We start from the raw sequence: 19,923 nt of genomic DNA, 5'->3' as shown, positions 1-19,923 counted from the left end.
GAAGAAGAGGAAGAAAAAGAGGTTAGGATTGCAAGACGGGGAATGGGAATCCATGGTGGGAAAAGCAGGAGGGACCTGGAGGGGAGGGGGCCTCAGCGGCTAAGGAGTAGGTAAAGGAGAAACTCTGTGGAGTAAGTCACACCACTTTTGGTTCATATAAAAAGAACCTACTTTTGATTGTCTGTTTTATAGAATCAAAGAATGCTGTGTGTAATCTAAAACCACACCTGTCCTAATCTTCATTCTGTTGTGTGGGGAGGGACGATTTCCTCATTTTAAGAAAGTACTTATTGTCTTGGGGATGTAGGACACTTTAAATGTAACAGAACCACGTTGATTTCTTAGGATCTGACTGTGGCTTCTGTATTCCAGTTCTTATTTAATATTTTGCCATACCCTACTCCATTCTTGGGGGGGCGTGGAATGAATCACTCCTCAGACTGATTGATATCTGACATCTTCTCCAATTTCTAACTCATAGTTTCCCTTAATTGGGGGCAATAGGAGGGAGACCATTAAATATTTTGGCCAAAAAGATGTTCACTTCCTATTCCTGATGGGCCACTGGAATTAGAGGATTGAGGAGTGATGATGTAAATGTGAAGCTTTAAGCAAAATCAGCCATAAACACAATACAGAATTTCTAGCTCATAGGCAGAGCAACAGTACTCAGCGCCAATGTTTTCTGTCATTCTGCAGCTACAGGGATGTGTATCCTCAGTAACAGGGATGGTCAAAGCAGGCTCAGTGTGGCCACTGAGATTTCACTCAGCTCCCATGGGACTGGATGTTTCTGCATGCAGTCACTTGTTCTGGCAAGTGTGTCTGTCTCTGTCTTGGTGCTTTCCCCTTTCTCTTTTCCAGATGATTGGTGATCAATCTATCCAGCTGCCGATATGAGAGTGGTGAGCATCTGCCTTCAATGCATCCACTATGGGGACCCCACCAGATTCCCCCAAAGAGTTGGGAAGGGTCACTCATATATTCCTGAGGACAGGAAGGGGGTGTCTGCTAATTGTGTTCTTTGCATCTCCCAGTCCAATTAACTATTTGAGAAAGTTGGGAATCTCATTCCAAGAAAATATGAGTTTTGATCTCATATTGGTGAGATCTCTTTTGAGATCATTTGATCTCATAGTGGTGTGTACTTCCACTATCTGTAGTTCCTGTGTATGGTTATTGGGGGATCTATTGAAGAGCTGGCAGCGATGGCTGCAATCATTGGCTCTTTTTTGGAGCACAAGTTACAAACTGGTGGTCCGTGGGCTCAAGATGACCTGCAGACCTACTTTGACTGCAGAGCAGAGTGTTATTATTTTCACTTTGAATTTGGGTGCTTTAGGCTGGTCCTGACTCTTCTGGTCACTACAGGCACTTCTGCCTTTCCAGGTCCTTGAAGGTATTTGAATTTATGTTGGAGTCAGCTCCCAGTTATTAATAGGGACCAGGAAAGAAGGATGTGTGTTGTTTTGAAATACACTGTGTAGTTTTCTTCTGTCAATTTACCTTACTAATTAAGCTTGGTTTTGGCTGACGTTAAGGATTAGTTTATATTCCCTGAACACTCAGTGCTAGTGTTTGGAGGAGAGCCAAAGGCCTGCTTCCTGGCAAGGGTGGGTGAAACACTGACCTCAGAAAACCTTCTGTGGTGATCACTGGGCACTGGCCGCGCTCTCCAATAGCTTTCAGTTCTCTGTGTTCCTTTCTTGGCAACGGCGTGTCCAGATGGGGCAAGATGGCTTCCGGTCCCAAGGAGCCCACTAGTCTGGCTTCTGTGTACAGTCTGGGAGCACCTAAAAACGTAACCTACCCCTCTCGTGCTCCTTCCCCACCTCCCCCCTGATGGGTCTTTCTTCCTCCCCCCTCCTGGCAGTGCGTAGGGCCGCCCAACAGTATGGCCTTCGAGAGGGAGGAGAAAGTGATGACTGGACTCTCTACTGGACTGACTTCTCAGTGTCACTGGAACGGGTGATGGAAATGAAAAGTTACCAGGTATCTGGGTCAGAGCTGGTCCTCAGTGTAAGCGTGGCATCAACCCTGTGGGGCCCCACTCTTATGACTGACCCCAAAGGGGAGCTCGTGGGTGCTCCTGTGGGCCCCATTGTTCACGACTTCCGGCTTCTTTTGCAGAAAATCAATCACTTCCCAGGGATGAGTGAAATCTGCCGCAAGGACTTGCTGGCCAGGAATATGAGCCGCATGTTGAAGATGTTCCCGAAAGATTTCCACTTTTTCCCGAGGACCTGGTGTCTTCCTGCTGAGTGAGTGCCCCTTTCTCCACTCCCCACCCCCAGTTTACATTTTCTTCTTGCCCCTTACCCTGGTTACTACTTTCCCTTCCCATAGGATCTTCCATCTCTCTCTTTTCAGGAAGAGAAGGGATAAAGGGCGTATCCAAGGTTGAGAAAACACAAGGCTCCGCCTGTAAAAGTAGATGACTTTTAGGGGCTGGGTGCCTTGGAGCCTGTGCCCGCAGTTGGGATGAGAATTTGTTCTGACCTTGAAAGCTGTTGATTTTGAACTTGTTCCAGTCTTTTCACTGTGCAGTTTCTGAATTTTTGAGGCCTTCGAGCACTTCTGGAGGGAGTGAGGTGATGGTTAGAGCCCTCTAACCATTAGGAGCAGGGAGGGATACCTGACCTCTGACCCATGGCAGGACATGGCAGTCAGCCTTTTCCCATCTCTGTCTCACTATATCCACCTGAACATCCATTCCTGGTACATAAAGTACTCTGGACCACACCGCTGAGAAGCAGGAGAAATGTGAGGTGACATGAGCATGACCTGGGTACAGTCCGGTGTCTGGATAAGGTGGGGAGGTGGGGGTACAGAAGCATTGCCATCAGAATGATATTCACAAGGCAGGGGCCCCACAGGAGTCCCACTGTCCCCTCTCCACTGAGTGCTTTCCCAAACCAAGAGCGCCAGAGTGCCCAGCTTTTTCAGACTTGTTTAGAACAATTGGCAGAGCTTAGCTGCAACTTAGAAGGAAATGTGTTTGTCATCAGGTCCGCAGGCACCTCCAGATTTCATGGCCACTGAGAGACATTGTAGTTACATGACTTCTCCAGTGGCTGCAAAGCTCCTTTGAGTTAAATGGAAAACAAAAAGTACTACAAGGCTGAGATTTAGAATCCTTTAAGTTGGTTGCTTTCTTCTGAGTATACTTTCTTCAAAGTACATTCGAAGATAGCTTTTGCTGGACTACCCTGGTGGTCCAGTGATTAAGACTCCGTCTTCCAATGCAGGGGGTGCAGGTTCAATCCTGGTTGGGGAACTAAGATCCCAAATGCCACGGGGTGAGGCCAAAAATTAAAATAAAAAGATAGCATTTTCCCTGTCACTCTAGCTAGAGTGGAGGTGTTGCAGAGGAAAAGTTGAAGTACAGAGCAGGGAAGGAGATCCAAAGTCACATCATTTGTCAGGGCTTGAGTCAGATTCAGAACTCCACATCTCTTATCTGTAAACTCAAAGCCAAACTGTGTGGATCACAGTTACCTTTATGGGGTGTGAGGCATGTACCAGCACTTTGCCTGCATTGTGTCATGTATGAGATAACTGTCATTGTCCTCACTGTGTAGATGATGGAACTGAGGTTTAATGAGGTCAAGTCCTTGCAGCGGGCCACACTGCTGGTGAGTGATGTTGCCTGGGTTTAAATCCAGCTCTGATCTCCCTCCAGAGCCCATCCTCTCTCCACTATGTGTGCTCCACTGGCTCTCCAGATCTCTGGGCATCTGTCTGTCAATTCCAGGGTTTTTGTCACTTTTTAAAAAAGAATAAAGAGCTAGCTTTCATTTTCACTGATCCCCAGCTAAAGGTGTCTCATTCCCTCCCTGCTCTGGTAGCTGGGGAGATTTGCAGAACTACAGCAGGTCAAGAAAAAATAAGACTTACATCTGTAAGCCGGATTCGGGCTGCCAAGGGAAAGGTATATTCATCACCCGAACAGTGAAAGAAATCAAACCAGGGGAGGATATGATCTGTCAGCTCTATATCTCAAAGGTACTTCCTCATCATGACTATTTATTTATCATCCATGGCACCCTCAGGCTGTAGCTTTACTGTGAAACTAGGGAAGGGAGGGTGGGGAGAGAGTGATACAAATCTTCTGCCTTGTACTTGGTCAGACCAAGCCTTCTGACTGGAGAGGTGACATGTGCCTAGGCCGGGAGGGCGCAGAGAGGAGTGCCCTTGGAGGTTGGTCTGGCCCCTTGCCTCTAACAGACAGCCACTGATCTCTGGAGATCCCACCTCCTTTGGGAGAGAGGAGTAGGCCTGGAGAGATCAGGTAGCCAGCTTTACTCCGTGGCTGGAGATAAAGCCCGGTACAGAGAGGGAGGCTTCTAGAAGGTACATGGAAGGGACGCCTGGCTGGCACTGCCATCGGCATTGCAACTGCAGGGAGAATTCTGGCAGAAGGGCGACAGGAGTATATACAGTCCTGGATGGTGACACATGTCCTTCATCACAGGACTTTTTCGTGTTGTTTTGTCTCATTGCCAGGAGAGCTCTTCAGGGTAGTTACTTGTGCCACTCGACAGATCAGGAAACACAGGCCAGGTGTGCTTTAGTGACTTGCACCAGGTCACGTGATGGGTCACAGGGCCCAGGCCCCACATCTCCCTCTCCAGTCCGGCCCAGGCCACCCTTTTTTAAACACAGGCAACATTGGGACTGACGCCACAAAGGCAAGACAGGGCCCCAGTGAGCTTCAAGCCTGGTTTCTCCTCTGATGCTGTGTGGCTCCTGTTCTCTCCTCCCAGCCCTTTATCATTGACGGGTTCAAGTTCGACTTACGGATTTATGTGCTCATGACATCCTGTGACCCCCTCAGGATTTTTGTGTACAATGAAGGACTGGCACGCTTCGCCACCACCTCTTACTCCCATCCCTGCACAGACAACCTGGTGAGCTCGGGGACACGCTGCCTCCACTTCCTCTTTAAGCTGGTAAAAAACCCTAGTTACATCTGCATTCTCAAGGCTTGGTGAATGTGGCTGTCCCTTGCTAGACTCTCAATTACTGTGTAACAGGATGTATCTGTTCTTCGATTTAGCTTCCCAAGAGCCCTCAGAAATAGGGATTATCATCTCCAGTTTACAGATGAGGAAACTAAAATCCAGTTATAAGGACAGCAGAACTGGGAAAGTCCAGGACCTTGGGCCAAGGTCCAAGTTCACAGAACTAGGGAGAGGCGAGAATAGGACTCGTGGCCTGACTGTAAAACCACAGTTCCATGGTGCTCAAAAAAAAGAACATGGGCAAGCCCCCAGCCCTCCCCCCACATCCCTGGCCCCAGAGTTCCTCAGGCCTTCCTCAGCAGAGTGCCACTCAGCCTCTGGAGGAGTGGGAGTATCATGCTCCAGGCTGTAGGGTACCCCTTCTTTCTTCCTCCTTTTTGCCAGTGTATGTAAGCCGTAAGACATCCTCTTCCTTTTCCTTCTCTTTAAGTCCCAGGGCCCACGGGAGGGCGCAGAGAGGAAGTGGGAAGCTGTGCTTCCTTCTGACCCCACAGACTTGTGTCTCTTTCCCCAGGATGATATCTGCATGCACCTGACTAATTATTCCATTAATAAGCACAGTGCCAATTTCCTTCAAGATGCTCACTCTGGCAGCAAGAGGTAAGGAAGCGGTTCCCCTTCTCTTTCCCTGCTAGGCTCAGAGCTGCTCTCTGCGATTCTACTCAAACCCCGTCACTCCCCATCAGTGTTTCCATCTCAGATCATGTGGTCTCAGAAAATATTTCTTTTCCTCTAAACCCAGAACAGACGCCTTAGTCTCTGCCTTCTGGCTGTTAATCATTAAAAGAAGGTCACATCATAAACCCTAGGGGGTTGGGAGGAGGAGAGATAAACATGAACTGTTTCCCCAGCAGGATACACACACACACCAAAACATACTCGCATTACAGTTGGCCCTTCTGACATTTCCAGACCAACAGCTATTTATCGATTGCTGGTCTGCCACCGGAGAAGGACGTGCCAGGCCTGGGGTTCCCTGGGGTGTTGCTCCAACAGAGATTCTCAAATGATGTGGCATGATGTCCTGGTGTGACATGACCTGTGGCTAGCTGGCTGGAAGTTTCCCCAGAAGAATGGGGGGAAATGGGAGGAATGCATGAGCCTTTTCCCCAGTGGCTTTTACATTTCTCTTGTCATCTAATCCTGTCTCACTGAGGTTTTTTTTTTTTTTTTTGGTCTCATTGAGTTTTAAGATGACTAGGCTAAAGGGAGAGGGCAAGGAAGGCCTGTGTGGTGGGGCCCATGTTGGTGCTTTGGGTGCATGTTTTTTTTCATCGAATTTTCACAATATCATGGCAGAGGTGGCATCATCTCCCCCTTGTAGGTGGACAACTATGAGTTAGGCACCACCTCCATTTTATAGATGAGGAGACTGGGCCTCTGAGAGGTTAAATAAGCTGCTGAAAATTACAGGTTATAAATGCTAGAGCTGGACACAAATGTCACTCTGTCAGATTCCAAGGCGCATGATCTTTCTCTTGTATCAGGCTTAAAGGACTGATAAATAGAGTCTGTTTGGTTTCAGAGCATCAGAGAAGCACAGGAAATTTCACAACTCCCTCGGTAGCAGAGTTCCACAAAGCAAAAGGAAAGTCAATAGGTTAAGCCTGCTGGAAGGGGACATGTCGGGTGGATAGGTGATCTCCCCCTTGTCCTAGAGTGCCAACCACCCATCTTGCCCACAGCTCCTTGACCTCTTCTTTGCCCACCTGGTCCTTGGGGACCCACTGGCGTTCTGCACTGTTCCGTGTTAAACATCAGGGCTTGGCGAGGCCCAGCTTCTAGTCCCTGCTCTGATTCTCGCTGGCTGAGTCGTCTGGAGCAAGTCCGTTCACCTCTATGAGCCTCCGTTTCTTGGTCTGTAGGATGAGAGCAGTGAGATGCCCTGCCCTGCCCACTTCATAGGTTCACTCCAAGCCTCACGTGACCTGTGAGAGCACCCAGACGGTGCTCTTAATTACTGTGATTTCTCTTTAGTCTAAAGGCGTGTAGTTAAAGAACCATCATCCCCCTCCTCTTATAAGAGCAAACATCCCACTAACAGACTTTGGGTCCTCAGGCTGTGATGGGTGGTGTATGTGGTGCCAGGACCAAGGTGGGGGTGTAGAGTATTGTTCTGCTGCCTTTATTCTCCCTCCTTCCTTCCTCTTCTTTCGCTTTGCCTCTCTCACCCAGGCCTGGCCTCACTGCTCTGCTCTTCTCCATCCCCCTCTCTGCTGGAGCCCCCTCTCCTACCTGCCCCTGCAGTCCCTCACCCACCCTTTCTCTAGGCCCATCTCTCCTCAGCTGTACCTGGATGCCTCAGCGTTGCTTTCTGCTCAGCATTTCCCAATGTCTTGCATCCTCTCTCCTCATGTCCACCCCAGCAGTCCAAGCTTCCCCCTCTCTACCTGCTGACTCACAGGATTGGAGAGTTTGGTATCATCTCAGATGTTTCCTTTTTCAGCAAATCATTGAATTCTGAAGTTCCTTCCTTCAAATGTCCCCCAGTCCTTTCCTTTCCACCAGCCCCCAACCTTGGTTCAGCCTCTTCCTTGACTGTTGCATGACCTCATCACTCTTCTCCTTAGCTCCAGGCACTTCTGCTTAGCCTTTTTATACATCCGATTTCTCATCTCTGAAACGACAGGATTGGGACATCCCTGGTGGTCCAGTGTCTAAAACTCCGCACTCCCGTGCAGGGGACCCAGGTTCAATCCCTGGTCAGGGAACTAGATCCTAGATGCTTCAACTGAAAGATCCGGAATGCCACATCAAAGGCTCGGTGTAGCCAAACAAATAAATGAAATGACGTGATAGGGAATTCCCTGGTGGTCCCGTGGTTGGGATTCCGCATTTCCACTGCAGGGGGCACATGGGTTCAATCCCTAGTCAGTTCACTGATCAGATCCCACAAGCCATGCAGTACAGCCCACAAAATAAATACAGATAGATAAATAAAATGATGCAATAAAAATGAATCCTGGCCAGCCAGCCTCAAGCAGATTTACCATAAGAACTTATTGAGATGATGTGTATGAATAGGCCTCAAAAACCATAACCCCCATGCAGGTGGCTCATGTTATTATTATACACTCAATATACTCATTACTTACGCACTCAGGTAACCAGTGCTTAGAACACCAGTTCAAACTCCTCTAGTTGCTCTATGCTTTGACCAGACCCCATTTTCCACTATTATTATTACTACACTAATAGTTACCATTTTATTTGTTGGGACTTGTTGTCTGCCAGGCACTGCTCTGAGAAATTTATACACCTCAATACATGTAATTCTCACAATGACACTATTAAGTTGGCTTGATTTCCCAAGTTTGCATATTAGGGAACAGGTGTAAAAAGGTTAAGAAATTTGCCCAAGGTTACACAGCTAGAAAGTGGCAGAGCTGGAATTAACTCCTGAGTCTGGTCCGTGCCCTTAACTACTAGTAACACTGTCTGCACCATCCACTCTGTGATGTTCTCTCAGGATGTTCTTTTGCTTAATTTTTGATACACAGGCCTTGCTCATTCCCACTTCTCTGCCTTTGCTCAGCTCCAACTGTAAACATAGGGAAACATCCTTGAAGGCCCTTCCGTCTAACTAAGCTCTGTGTTGCCTTCTCTGACCTGGTCCTAGATGCTGGTCCAGCCACGTAACCACTGCAGTGTGGGGGAAACCCATCTTCTCTGTGGGCCTCTGTTTCCTCACTTGTCAGATGGGAGGATTGTCTTCCATCTCTAAGGACAAGCCTGTGGAATCTAAGTCTAATCACCCCAGAAGCCTCTCCATCTCTGGACTCCCGCCATCCTCCTGGTCAACATCAGCTGTAGCATGTAACTACTCTTTGCTTGGAGCACATGTTTGTCTTGTGTCCCTAGTTGTCCTTAAGTTCCTTGAGGGTTAGTATGGTGCCCTGGCTTTGGAACCTAGGTGCTTCCCATGTTTTGGGGCAGAGTGTTTTCCTTCTCTCCCTCCAATTTGCTTTCACCTCTCCTCATTCTCCTCTTCCTCACCTTTTGAAACCATCTGCTTCTCCAACTGACTGCCTCACCTGCCCTAAACTACCCCCTTCCTAGCTTGACACCAGCCATACCCACAGTAAATCCCCACCAGACTGCAAACTCAGTAGCAGCAGTGAAGAAAAACTGGAAACTTGGCAGGTGTCCGGGGCAGAGACCAGGCCTTATGCATCTTTCAGGGAGCCTGGCACATAGTTGGTATGTTAAATCGAATGGACTAGCCACTGGGCGTTATGAAATTACACAGTAATGCGTATTCATTGTGATGTCCCTGAGTCATCAAGAAGAGGTTATGTTATGATTCATAATGTCTATTATAAGATGGTAGAGGAGTGTCTAATCTATTTTGGGGTATTTATTTCCCAGTTAGGCAAATTAAGCACTTTTTTTTTTTTTTTTGTACTTGAGAGGATTGGCTTCAAGGGATCTGGAACATTCATTTATGAGCAGCCCTTCATCCTGGACAATGGCAGGTAGAAAAGGCATGCCTCTGTACTGAATGTCTCTCTTTATCTGTCGTCCTATAAATGCATCTTTGGTTGTTTCATATGTGTGCTGGCTCTTCAAATGGTCCTTAGGCTTCCCACAGGAGAGGTGCTGGTTTCTCAGGATCCCCTCATTGCATGAATTTTGCACACACAGCAATGTGTTTGTCGCTATGTTGTGTCCAACTCTTGGGGACCCCACGGACTGTAGCCCACCAGGCTCCTCTGCCCATGGGATTCTCCATGCCAGAATACTGGAGAGGGTTGCCATGCCCTCCTCCAGGGGATCTTCCCGACCCAGGGATCAAACCCATGTCTTATGTCTCCTGCATTGGCAGGTGGGTTCTTTACCACTAGTGCCACCAGCAGGCCCTTAGTAAACGTGCATTGGCTCCGCTGACTGGGGTCCAGCTCTATGGACTGCCTGGTTGAGCTGTGTTTCCTGTCTTCTCATTTTTCTCTTTCCTTTTCGTTCTCCTGCATCACCCATATTTCCTCCTCCAGTGTTTTCACTTCCTACTTCGGCTCTCTGTGCACACTGTGTGTGTGTGTGTGTGTGTGTGTTCGGCTCTCTGTGCACACTGTGTGTGTGTGTGTGTGTGTGTGTGTGTGTGTGAGGGGGCGGGTATCTGTCCCCACCATTGCCTTTTGGACCTGTCAGATTTGTCCTGTCTGTGTGTGTGTGTGTGTGTGTGTGTGTGTGTGTGTGTGTGTGTGTGTGTGTGTGTGTGTGAGGGGGCGGGTATCTGTCCCCACCATTGCCTTTTGGACCTGTCAGATTTGTCCTGTCTGTGTGTGTGTGTGTGTGTGTGTGTGTGTGTGTGTGTGTGTGTGTGTGTGTGAGGGGGCGGGTATCTGTCCCCACCATTGCCTTTTGGACCTGTCAGATTTGTCCTGTCTGTGTGTGTGTGTGTGTGTGTGTGTGTGTGTGTGTGTGTGTGTGTGTGTGTGAGGGGGCGGGTATCTGTCCCCACCATTGCCTTTTGGACCTGTCAGATTTGTCCTGTCTCTGTACTGCCCAGCTCAGAGCTGACTGGATCATTTCCTCATGAACTTCTCTGCAAGGGGTAGATATTCTCTGCTATCTGTGACAGGGGGACCAGCCATCTTGGTTTGCCTGTGACTGAGGGGTTTCCTGAGATGTGGGACTTTCAGCTGTAAAGTCAAGACTATCTGGTTTGCCTGGGACAGTGGGTAACCCTATCTGTGGAAATGCCCTGGGGTGGCCTTTTCCCTCTGGGCTTCCCTTTAGGGGGTTAACATTGAACAAAATTAACAACATTTCTGTGTCTTTAGTGTCCCCAGAATCCCCTCAGACAGTGGAAGTGGAACCCAGATATCAGTGGTCTTAAAACACTCCTTAAGTGCTTCTAATGAACACCAACGGCTAAGAAACCATTGCTACCAAAGCAACATTGTGATGTGGGGTGTTGGTTTTTACAATTTTTAAAATTCATCCATGAAGCTTTCCACCGGGGTACTCAATCCCTGCCCCCAGCCCACAGATGTTTTCTCCTACCGGTCCTCCTGAGCTGACACAGCTATTACCCTTGCTCCTGAGTGTCCCTCCCACTGGCTTTGGGGCTTTATCCTCTCTAGAAGTTTCTAGTTTCCAGCATTCTACGGCCTTAGATGACCAGAGGTGGGCTGCCCTGCCTTACGGCCCATGGTTTCCTTCCAGGAAGCTCTCCACCTTCAACACGTACATGGAGAGCCATGGCTACAACGTGGCGCAGATCTGGAGAGACGTTGAGGACGTTATTATCAAGACGATCATCTCGGCCTACCCCATCATCAAGCATAACTACCACACCTGCTTTCCCCACCACACACTCAACAGCGCCTGCTTTGAAATCCTGGGCTTTGACATTTTGTTAGATCACAAACTCAAGCCCTGGCTGCTGGAGGTAGGGAGGTTGGGGTGAGGGGTGAAGCTGGCACCTGTTACTGGGGTCAGTCCCATCCCTCCGCCCTCCTGGCTCAGCTAGGATGTTGTAATCCACTTGCCGAGCAATGGCCTCCCTGGCGCTTGCTGCCTGGGGCGTCTCCCGTTGCTGACAAGTGGCCACCAGAGGGAGGTAGACGGCCGGGAATTAGAGAATTCCTTGTGCTTTCTTGAGGTCCACCCAGACTTAGAAGCTCTGATCTCAGGCACAGAGTGACTCTAAAGACAGCTCTACCTTTTCTAACAGAGTTGTCTCCGTCACAGAAAGGAGACTTTGTTCTTCATCAAAGTTGGGTGGAGGATATTTGAGATCAGATAGAGCTACTGGGCCTGGCTATCTGGGGCCTGGATTCAGTTCTAAGCACCAGCAGTGAACAACCTAGTGTCTGTGGGCATGGAAAAGGGCGGGGAGCCACTCAGTGAATTTCCTGTCTCCTCCAGCCCCATGGGGTGGTGGGGAGAGGAGGAAGAGAAGCTTCTGGGTGTCTGCATCTCTTCCCGACTGGACCTGTGCAAGCAGGCCTCTCCCATGGCCATTCAGTGTACACACCAGAAGCAGGGGCGAGGGCAGGGCTGTGGTACAAGTCAGAGGTGATGGTGACGGCTGCCAGTGATACAGAGGCAGCCTTCAGAGGGGAGGACCCAGAATTACATATCGAATTCCTGGGGTCTTGCCTTTCCTCCATTCCTAGCCCTTGTTCCCAAGTACGGGTGGGAAGGAGAATATGGCCATTTAGAGCTCTTACCAAAGAGCAGAATAAACTACCAGAAGCAAGCCTTCAGAAACTGCTAGAAGTCTTCAAATGTCACATAGTGCCACTGAACAATATGGACTCTTCTGTGAGCAGGAATGAGTCCTTTCAGTCCTCCCACCATCCTGACCCTTAACCCCGTCAGGATCCTGAATGCATCACTCCTTTCCCCTCCCCACCTCCCAGCCTGACCCTCTGGACTGCCCTCTTCCATCTGGTCTCTGGGGTGCATAGTGCATGGGAGGGGGCATGTGTACCCCAGATGGAGGGGAAACCAAAGACAGACTTGCCATGCTCCTCAGGAATTCAGGACTGAAATAAAAGCTAGTCACACTGCAGGGGTTTCTGCTCCCTCCTCTTTTCACCAGGGCTCCAGTCCAGACCCTCTTTCCCTCTCTTCCACTCATTATGGTAGCCAGGGCCCCTAGGTGGGCTCAGGTAGCTCCATGGAGGGGGCACTTAGCTTTACCTCCTACTTGCATGCTGCCCAGCCTCCCCAGCTGCCGTCTTGTCCTCACAGGTAAACCACTCCCCGAGTTTCTCCACTGACTCCTGGTTGGATAAAGAGGTAAAGGATAGCCTGCTCTATGACACTCTGGTCCTGATCAACCTGAGAAGCTGTGACAAAAAGAAGGTCTTGGAGGAGGAGAGACAGCGGGGGCAGTTCCTACAGCAGTGTCGTTCTCGGGAGACCAGGTACAGTCATGGGTCAGTTCTAACATGCTAATCCTGTTTGGAACATAAATTTCTATTTGCAGGATGTGGCAGGTTAAACAGTTTTTCTTGTGGTTATTCCTTTGTTCCTAAAAATAGGAGATTAATTTATAGACATAAGTACATGTGATGAATGTAAGTTTGTTAATATCATATGGAGAGACCCAGGGATTACTGATACAAAAAGTAAAACCATCTGTCTTTACAAAAGGGAACATTCGTCTGTCCTCCCCTTGTTGCTGTGTTGTGGGGAACACCTCATCCCTGCTGCATAGCATTTGCCTTTGTCCTGTAACAGAGGCCTTCATCTGCAGAACAAGAAGGAAGTCTCAGAGCCTGTCAAGGACTTGGCTTTGCTGCTTTTCAGATCTCATAGTGGCCCCGGCCCTCCTCATAAGCCTGATGCTTTGAACTGATCTTCTGAAGCCAGGCCATGGCATCAGGCCATCTCTGTTTGGATGGCACTGTGTTTCTCGGAGCACGTTCACGCCTACTGCCTTCCCTGTGAGGAGGGGGCGGGTAGGTGGTAGCATGGGGGATTGTATGTCCTGCTTTTGAAGCTAAGAAGACCAGTACTCTGGAAGGGGAGCTGCCTGTACAGGTCACCTCGCTGACAAGTGTCAGGTCTGGACACAGAGCCAGATAGGTCTGTGCTGCCTGGCGTTCCAGGATAACTTCCACTGAACTCTTGGAGAAGGAGGCAGCATCATCTAAGGAGCATCCCCTGAATCAGTCTCCTCGTCATGACTTGGCCCTGGATGGCCCAGGGGCTCCTGATTTCCCTACTATAAAAAGGGCTTATTGATCCTCTGCCCTGACCTCCACCTCCTGGGGGGCTCTGAGGGGGGAGAATGAGATCATCAGCTCTCATAAAATCTCATCAGGCTTATCCACGAAGCCCTCAAGTTTAGCCAGGTTCTGCAGAGGAGAGTAGCAGGGACTGTGATTGGAAAGGTGACAGTCTGCCTCCCATCAGAAACTAAGCCAAGAGAGAAATGGGCTTTACTTGTAACGGGAGAGACTTTGGTGAGCTGTCAGGAAGACTGTTCTAACCAGCTCTTAGTGGTTATGACCCCGGCTGTCCCAGGAGGGCTAGAATCTCCTTTCAGGAAACGTTCATGTATTCATTTACTTAGGAAACGCTGGTTGAACACTCTCGTGTGCAAAGCCTTGGTCTCGCCCTAGATGACACCCGTGTCCTTGGAAAGGCCATGTCCTTTCTAAGCTTGGTCCCAAGAAGACCTAACTGCAGCCCTGCATTCTGCTTCCCAACAGGAAAGAGGAAGTCAAGGGCTTTCAGGCCGTGCGTGTAGAGAAAACTGAGAAGTATGAAAAGGAAAACTGTGGAGGGTTCCGCCTGATTTATCCCAGTGTGAACTCGGAGAAGTATGAGAAGTTTTTCCAGGACAACAACTCCCTCTTCCAGAATACAGTTACCTCCAGGGCTCGGGAAGTCTATGCCCGGTAGGAAGGCTCCTGGGGTGAGGGGGGCTGGGTGTTGGGGGAAGAGGAGATTGTGCTTGACCTATGGTGTGACCTTGGGGCAGCCATGAAGTTGTTTTAGTCTCACAAGGACCAGGAATCATAAGGTTCCTTGGTGTGGGATGTTGGTAAGTAGATATGAAGCTGTTTCTACAAACTCACCCCTAAGACAGCCAGCCCAACCCCACTCCCAGAAACCCCAACCCCTCAGAACTACCTCCTAGATTCATTCAGGTATCAGATCTAAGGACTGGAAGGGACTCATCCCATTTCACCCATTTCATGGAGCAGAAGAATGATCATCCAGCAGATAATGACAGAAGAGGCTCTAGAAGCCCTGTCCCCTGAGTCCTGTAACTGAGTTATTTCCATCACATCATTGGCCAGAGAGGCCCAGCATATGAAGGGGTTTGATGTGGGAGCCCCTGATTTTATCCTCCTACCCAGACCCTCTCCCTAGCACTTGTCGGTTGTGTGATCTGGCATACTGGGAAGGGAGGAGAGAGACGGGGTGGTCGAGTGGGGTGCCGCCCCCCACCACATCTCTCCCTGGGCTAATCCCAGACGGAAAGTGGTATGGTTGGAGAAAGGACTGTCTCCTCCGTCTCTTGCTTTGGAACCCTCAATCATTTGGACACACTGGGGCAGGGAAGATGGAGCACTCCCCCTCCTTGCCCGGTCTTGTCTGCCCCTCAAGAAGTATGTCCGTAATATTCATAGCCCATCCCTAACCTGCGTGATGCTCACTGTTCCTTACTGGGCAGGCGGCTGATCCAGGAGCTGAGACTGAAACAAGAGAAAAAATGCTTGCAAATGAAACAGAAGAGGGTAGAGATGCATGGGGAATCGGCAGGCGAGCAAGCGAGAGGCAAGAGCTGGCAGAACTGGCGACAGAAACAGCATCAGAAATGCAAGACTGCCACCAGCCAGACCTCCAAACAAGTAAACGTGGATGGGAGGGGAACACGCATGCCCAGCACACTTCCGAGGCTGGGGCCAGTCCAGGGGGGGATGCTGAGAAGATCCCTACTGAGAGCTCAGACACACTGAAGGAGTGGGGGCCACATGGAGGGCTGGGCCCCAGGAGGGGGGCCTGGAAGTCACAAGGAGCCCTGCGGCCTTCAGAGGATCCCTCCATCCAGGCAGAGAGGACTCGCGCTGTTCTGTCCTCCTCCCTCCAGTAGGAGTAAAAGCGGCTGGGAGGCTGAGGACCAGCCGCATGTGGGAGTGGGCTCTAGGACTACCTTACTCATGGTCCCCAACTCCAGTTTAGGTTGAAATGCCCCCTTCCTGCAGGCCAGGGGCACAACTGAGAGAGAAGGCTACAGGGAAAAACTTTGGGGGGCAGGACCTCAGAACGTTACAGCAGGGGGCAGAACACAGCTGGTCTTTCCAGCCTGCTCTCTGCTCCAAGTATGGACTAGCCTCCAGGCTGGGGCCAGCTGTCCAGTTCCCCCGCGATCTCAGTCTCTGGAACCCTCTTCTTGGCCTAGCTCTCTCTTCTTGCTCAGTGGAAAGATTCAGTTGACTTTTCAGTCTCTCTCCTTCTTAAAGACTTACCTGAAGTGACAGGATTAGAAGTGTTTGTTTGTTTTTTTTTTTTGTTAGGGTCATAGACCCTCTGAGAATCTGATAAAAGCTATGGAATCTCTTGCCATAAGTAACTGCAGTTTTAAGTGGTTCAAAGACCCCGTGAAGCCATCCACGAGCCCTCTAGGGGGTGTCCTTGAACCCTAGGTTAAGAGCCCCGGCTTAGAAGACTGATTCAGATTGCTTTCCTCTCCTCCTGATCTCCTTTGCACCGACCTTTGGGTGCAGATAATCTAGAAGTGGACAGAGCTCGGTTCCCATGGGCTCTATGTTTGGTTTCCTTCTTCCCAGTATCTCCAACCATTGACATTGGTGTCCGGCACACCTGGCTTGCTCTCAAGTGTCAGACACACAGAGAAAAATGAAGCAGATAGCAGCCTTGACCAGGAGGCCCCCAAAGAGGAGGCTGATCCAGCACCCTGTAAGCCTTCATCTTCAAGGCCTTACAGCTCTGTACCTGACTTGAGGAATTCAAGCCTTCTCAGCTGCTCCAGGCCAGAGCTCAGTAAACCCATCTCCAAAATGAAGGAAGCCAAGTCTACCTCTGCAGTGAACACGATCACCAACACTGTGGTAAGTAGAGCAGGCTGCCTCCCCTGAGGACTGAGCTGGGGTGGAGTGGGGTAGTGGCAGGAGTCTTGCCTTCTGGTCCATTCTCTGCCCCTGACTTACTATGGCCCTTTGAGTAAGCTGCTTACCCTTCTCAGGCCTCAATTTCCCCACTTGTGAAGTCCAAGTTGTGCAATGACACTCCTGCTAAGATTCTAGACCTATGCTATAGGGCTTTTAGAAAGGAGGCATGCCCTCTTTTGGGCAGGTTACCACCTGTTGTATTAGTTTCTGTAGGGCTGCTGTAACAAATGACCATAAACTTAGTGGCTTGAAACACAAATCTCTTCTCTCACAAATCTGTTCTTTAGATCAGAAGCTAAAGATCTGAAAACAAGGTGTTGACAGGGTCATGCTCCCCTCTCTAGGGAGGATCCTTCCTTGCTTCTTGCTAGATTCTGGTGGTTGCTGTCCAGTCTCTGCCTCTGTCATCACATGGATTTCTTCCTTGTGCTTCTCCTCTGTGTTTCTTCACATGGCTTTATAAGGATACCAGTCATTGGATTTAGGGCTTACCCTTATCCACTATGGGCTTATTTTTAACTTGAGATCTGCAAAGATCCTATTTCCAAGTAAGGTCACATTCTGAGGTTGTGGGTGTACATAAATTTTAGGGAGTTGTTCTTGAACTCAGTATAGCATCTCAACAACACTTCCATTTGAAACAATGGAGTTTCAAACTCCATTGATGTATGGACACCCTTTGATGGAAAGAAACCTCTTTCAATTCCAATTGAAACAAATTTTTTTAATATATACAAGCATAAAATCAGATATAAAGCCTTTATACTTCTAACTCTTGAAGTGAAGTGAAAATTGTTGCGTTGTGTCCTGCTCTTTGCAACTCCATGAACTATGGAATTCTCTAGGCCAGAATACTGGAGTGGGTAGCCATTTCCTTCTTCAGGGGATCTTCCCAACCCAGGGATCGAACCCACATCTCTCGCATTGTAGGTGGATTCTTTATCATCTGAGCCATCAGAGAAGCCCACCTATAGCTCTTGCTTCATGCTAAGTTGTTGCAATCGTGTCCACATCTTTTTGACCCCATGCATTGTAGCCCACCAGGCTCCTCTATCCGTGGGATTTCCCAGGCAAGAGTACTGGAGCGGGTTGCCATTTCCTCCTCCAGAGCATCTTCCCGACCTAGGGAAGATCCAGTGTCTCCTGCATTGGCAGGCAGGTTCTTTACCACTGAGCCACCAGGGAAACCTAAAGCTCTTACATAGCTACAAAACAAGAAAAAAGCACTTCCTGGTGGTCCAGTGGTTGAGGATCTACCTGCCAAAGCAGGGGACATGGGTTCAATCCCTGCTCCAGGAAGATCCCACAGGCTTCAGGGCAACTAAGCCTATGCAGCACAGCTGTGAGCTCTTGCTCTAGAGCCTGTGAGCTGCAACTGCTGAAGCCCATGCACTCTAGGACCATGCTTTGCAGCAAGAGAAGCCTACACACCACAAAGAAGAGAAGCACCCATTCCCTGGAACTAGAGAAAGCTTGTGCTCAGCACCAAAGACCCAGTCTGGCCAAAATTAATTAAAAAACAAAACAAACAGCACCAATAAAATTGGCACAAAATATTAACTTCACATGACAGTTGATTTTCTATTTCTGTAGAAACCAAGTTGCCACATAAATGTGGTACTGACAGTCCTAACACAGGTTCTTTTGTATTCATTATACTTAGGCCAACCAAGAGCTTTGTGGTCTCTACTGGAAAATCTTCAGCATTGTTGGGCCTTCACTTGGTCTAAGTGCAGCATAGAGTAGTACAGTGTTTTTCAAATTTCTAACCAGAGCCCATAATAGTAATTCATTTTATTTCATAGTCCATCAAATATACATACATACAACTAGAGAAAAGTTTTTAAAACAGTGCTTAGCCATGCTGCATATAGTGAGTGACTCAATCTTTTAAAGATACCAGTTACAATCCCCTAAATTAATTTCATGACCTAGTGGTAGGTTTGCAACGCATAGTTTGATAAACATCTTTAAGAGAGTTTGCTTCAGAGCCTTATCACCTTGGATTTCACAATGATTTCTTGGATATGACACCAAAAGCACAAGCAGCAAACCCACAAATAGATAAGTGGGACTACATCAGACTTAAATAATCAACAAAATAAAAAGACAACTGGTGGAATGGGAGAAAATCTTTTCAGATTATATATCTGATAGAGATTAATATCCAGAATATATAAAGAACTCATACAACACACAACAACAACAAAACCAAACAACCTGATTAAAAAATGGGCAAAGGCTGGGATTTCCCTGGTGGTCCAGTGGTTAGGACTCTATGCTTTCACTGCAGAGGGCACAGGTTCAGTCCCTGGTCAGGAATTAAGATCCTGCCAGCCATGTGATTTGGCCAAAGGAAAGAAAAAAATGGGGTGGGGAGGGAAAGGTTTAACTAGACATTTCTCCAAAGTGAAATTAGCCAGCCACACACACACAAAATACTGCATGCTTCCACCTATATGAGGTATCTAGAGTAGTCAAGCTCTTAGAAACAAAAAGTAGAGTGGTGGTTGCCAGTGGCTGGTGGGTGGGGTGAAAAAGGGATGTTTAATGGGTCCAGAATTTCAGTTTTGCAAATTAAAAGATTCAAGAGATCTGTTGCCCAACAATGTGCATATAGTTAACACTACTGTACTATACGCTTAAAAATGGTTATGATGATAAATTTTACATTATATGAGGTTTTTTTTTTTTTACTATAATAATTAAGAGTAAGAGTATACTTTGGGAATCTGGCTGCCTCTGTTGGGTTCTTGAGGTCTCCTTTTATTATATACATGACTTCCATCTAGTCAGTCTAGTCTCCCTAAGCCTTAGTTTCCTCACCTAAAAAAATGGAATTTTCATCATAGTACCTACCAATGGATTACTATGAGGATTAAATGAAAGGATCCACAAAAATGCTGCGAGTGGTATTCAGCACACAGGAGTCAGTAAGCATTAGCTACTGGAGTTAGGTTTAATGTTACTGCTACTTCTTAAGACCCCCACTTTGTTTGTGTGTGTGTGTGTTTGGCATTAACCCAAGAATTAAAGCGGTACTTAAACCTAAGACTTAAGGCAGTACTACTTAACTCTGATAAAATTACAAAACAAGGCAGCTAGCAAAAATTCATTTTTTTTCTTTTTTTGGATTTCATGTTGATTTGATCAAAATCATTGGTTCAGGATGTTGTACTATACTTGGTTCATTCAAAGCCTTTGCCTGTTTTATTTACTCGTCACTTTATTCTTATGCTCATCTCCATTCACCTAGCCACCATCTTTTGTTCACATGTTTCCTTGAGAAGAAGAGA

General features: G+C 48.2%; 1 protein-coding gene across 5 annotated transcripts in view; it reads left to right on the top strand.

Annotated features, from left to right (window-relative positions):
• Positions 1-63: 63 nt before the first annotated feature.
• TTLL6 (tubulin tyrosine ligase like 6) overlaps positions 64-19,923 on the top strand; it is a 38,192-nt gene continuing 18,332 nt past the window's right edge. For 3 of the 5 annotated variants that reach the window (XM_065910607.1, XM_065910603.1, XM_065910604.1), the window contains exons 1-11: positions 64-905; positions 1,874-1,992; positions 2,131-2,261; positions 3,849-4,005; positions 4,767-4,910; positions 5,539-5,624; positions 11,193-11,418; positions 12,729-12,904; positions 14,198-14,386; positions 15,169-15,346; positions 16,286-16,567. In XM_065910607.1, the coding sequence (XP_065766679.1) occupies positions 1,972-1,992; positions 2,131-2,261; positions 3,849-4,005; positions 4,767-4,910; positions 5,539-5,624; positions 11,193-11,418; positions 12,729-12,904; positions 14,198-14,386; positions 15,169-15,346; positions 16,286-16,567 (1,590 nt within the window). In that variant the 5' untranslated portion in view covers positions 64-905; positions 1,874-1,971. Of the gene's footprint in view, positions 906-1,873; positions 1,993-2,130; positions 2,262-3,848; positions 4,006-4,766; positions 4,911-5,538; positions 5,625-11,192; positions 11,419-12,728; positions 12,905-14,197; positions 14,387-15,168; positions 15,347-16,285; positions 16,568-19,923 lie in introns of those variants that run through there. The other 2 variants (XM_065910606.1, XM_065910605.1) reach the window with 2 other exon arrangements.

Source organism: Muntiacus reevesi, chromosome 18 (genome assembly GCF_963930625.1).
Source record: "Muntiacus reevesi chromosome 18, mMunRee1.1, whole genome shotgun sequence".
Taxonomy (NCBI): domain Eukaryota; kingdom Metazoa; phylum Chordata; class Mammalia; order Artiodactyla; family Cervidae; genus Muntiacus; species Muntiacus reevesi.
The sequence above is the reverse complement of the archived record's forward strand: the minus strand, read 5'-3'. Positions and strand labels throughout refer to the sequence as shown.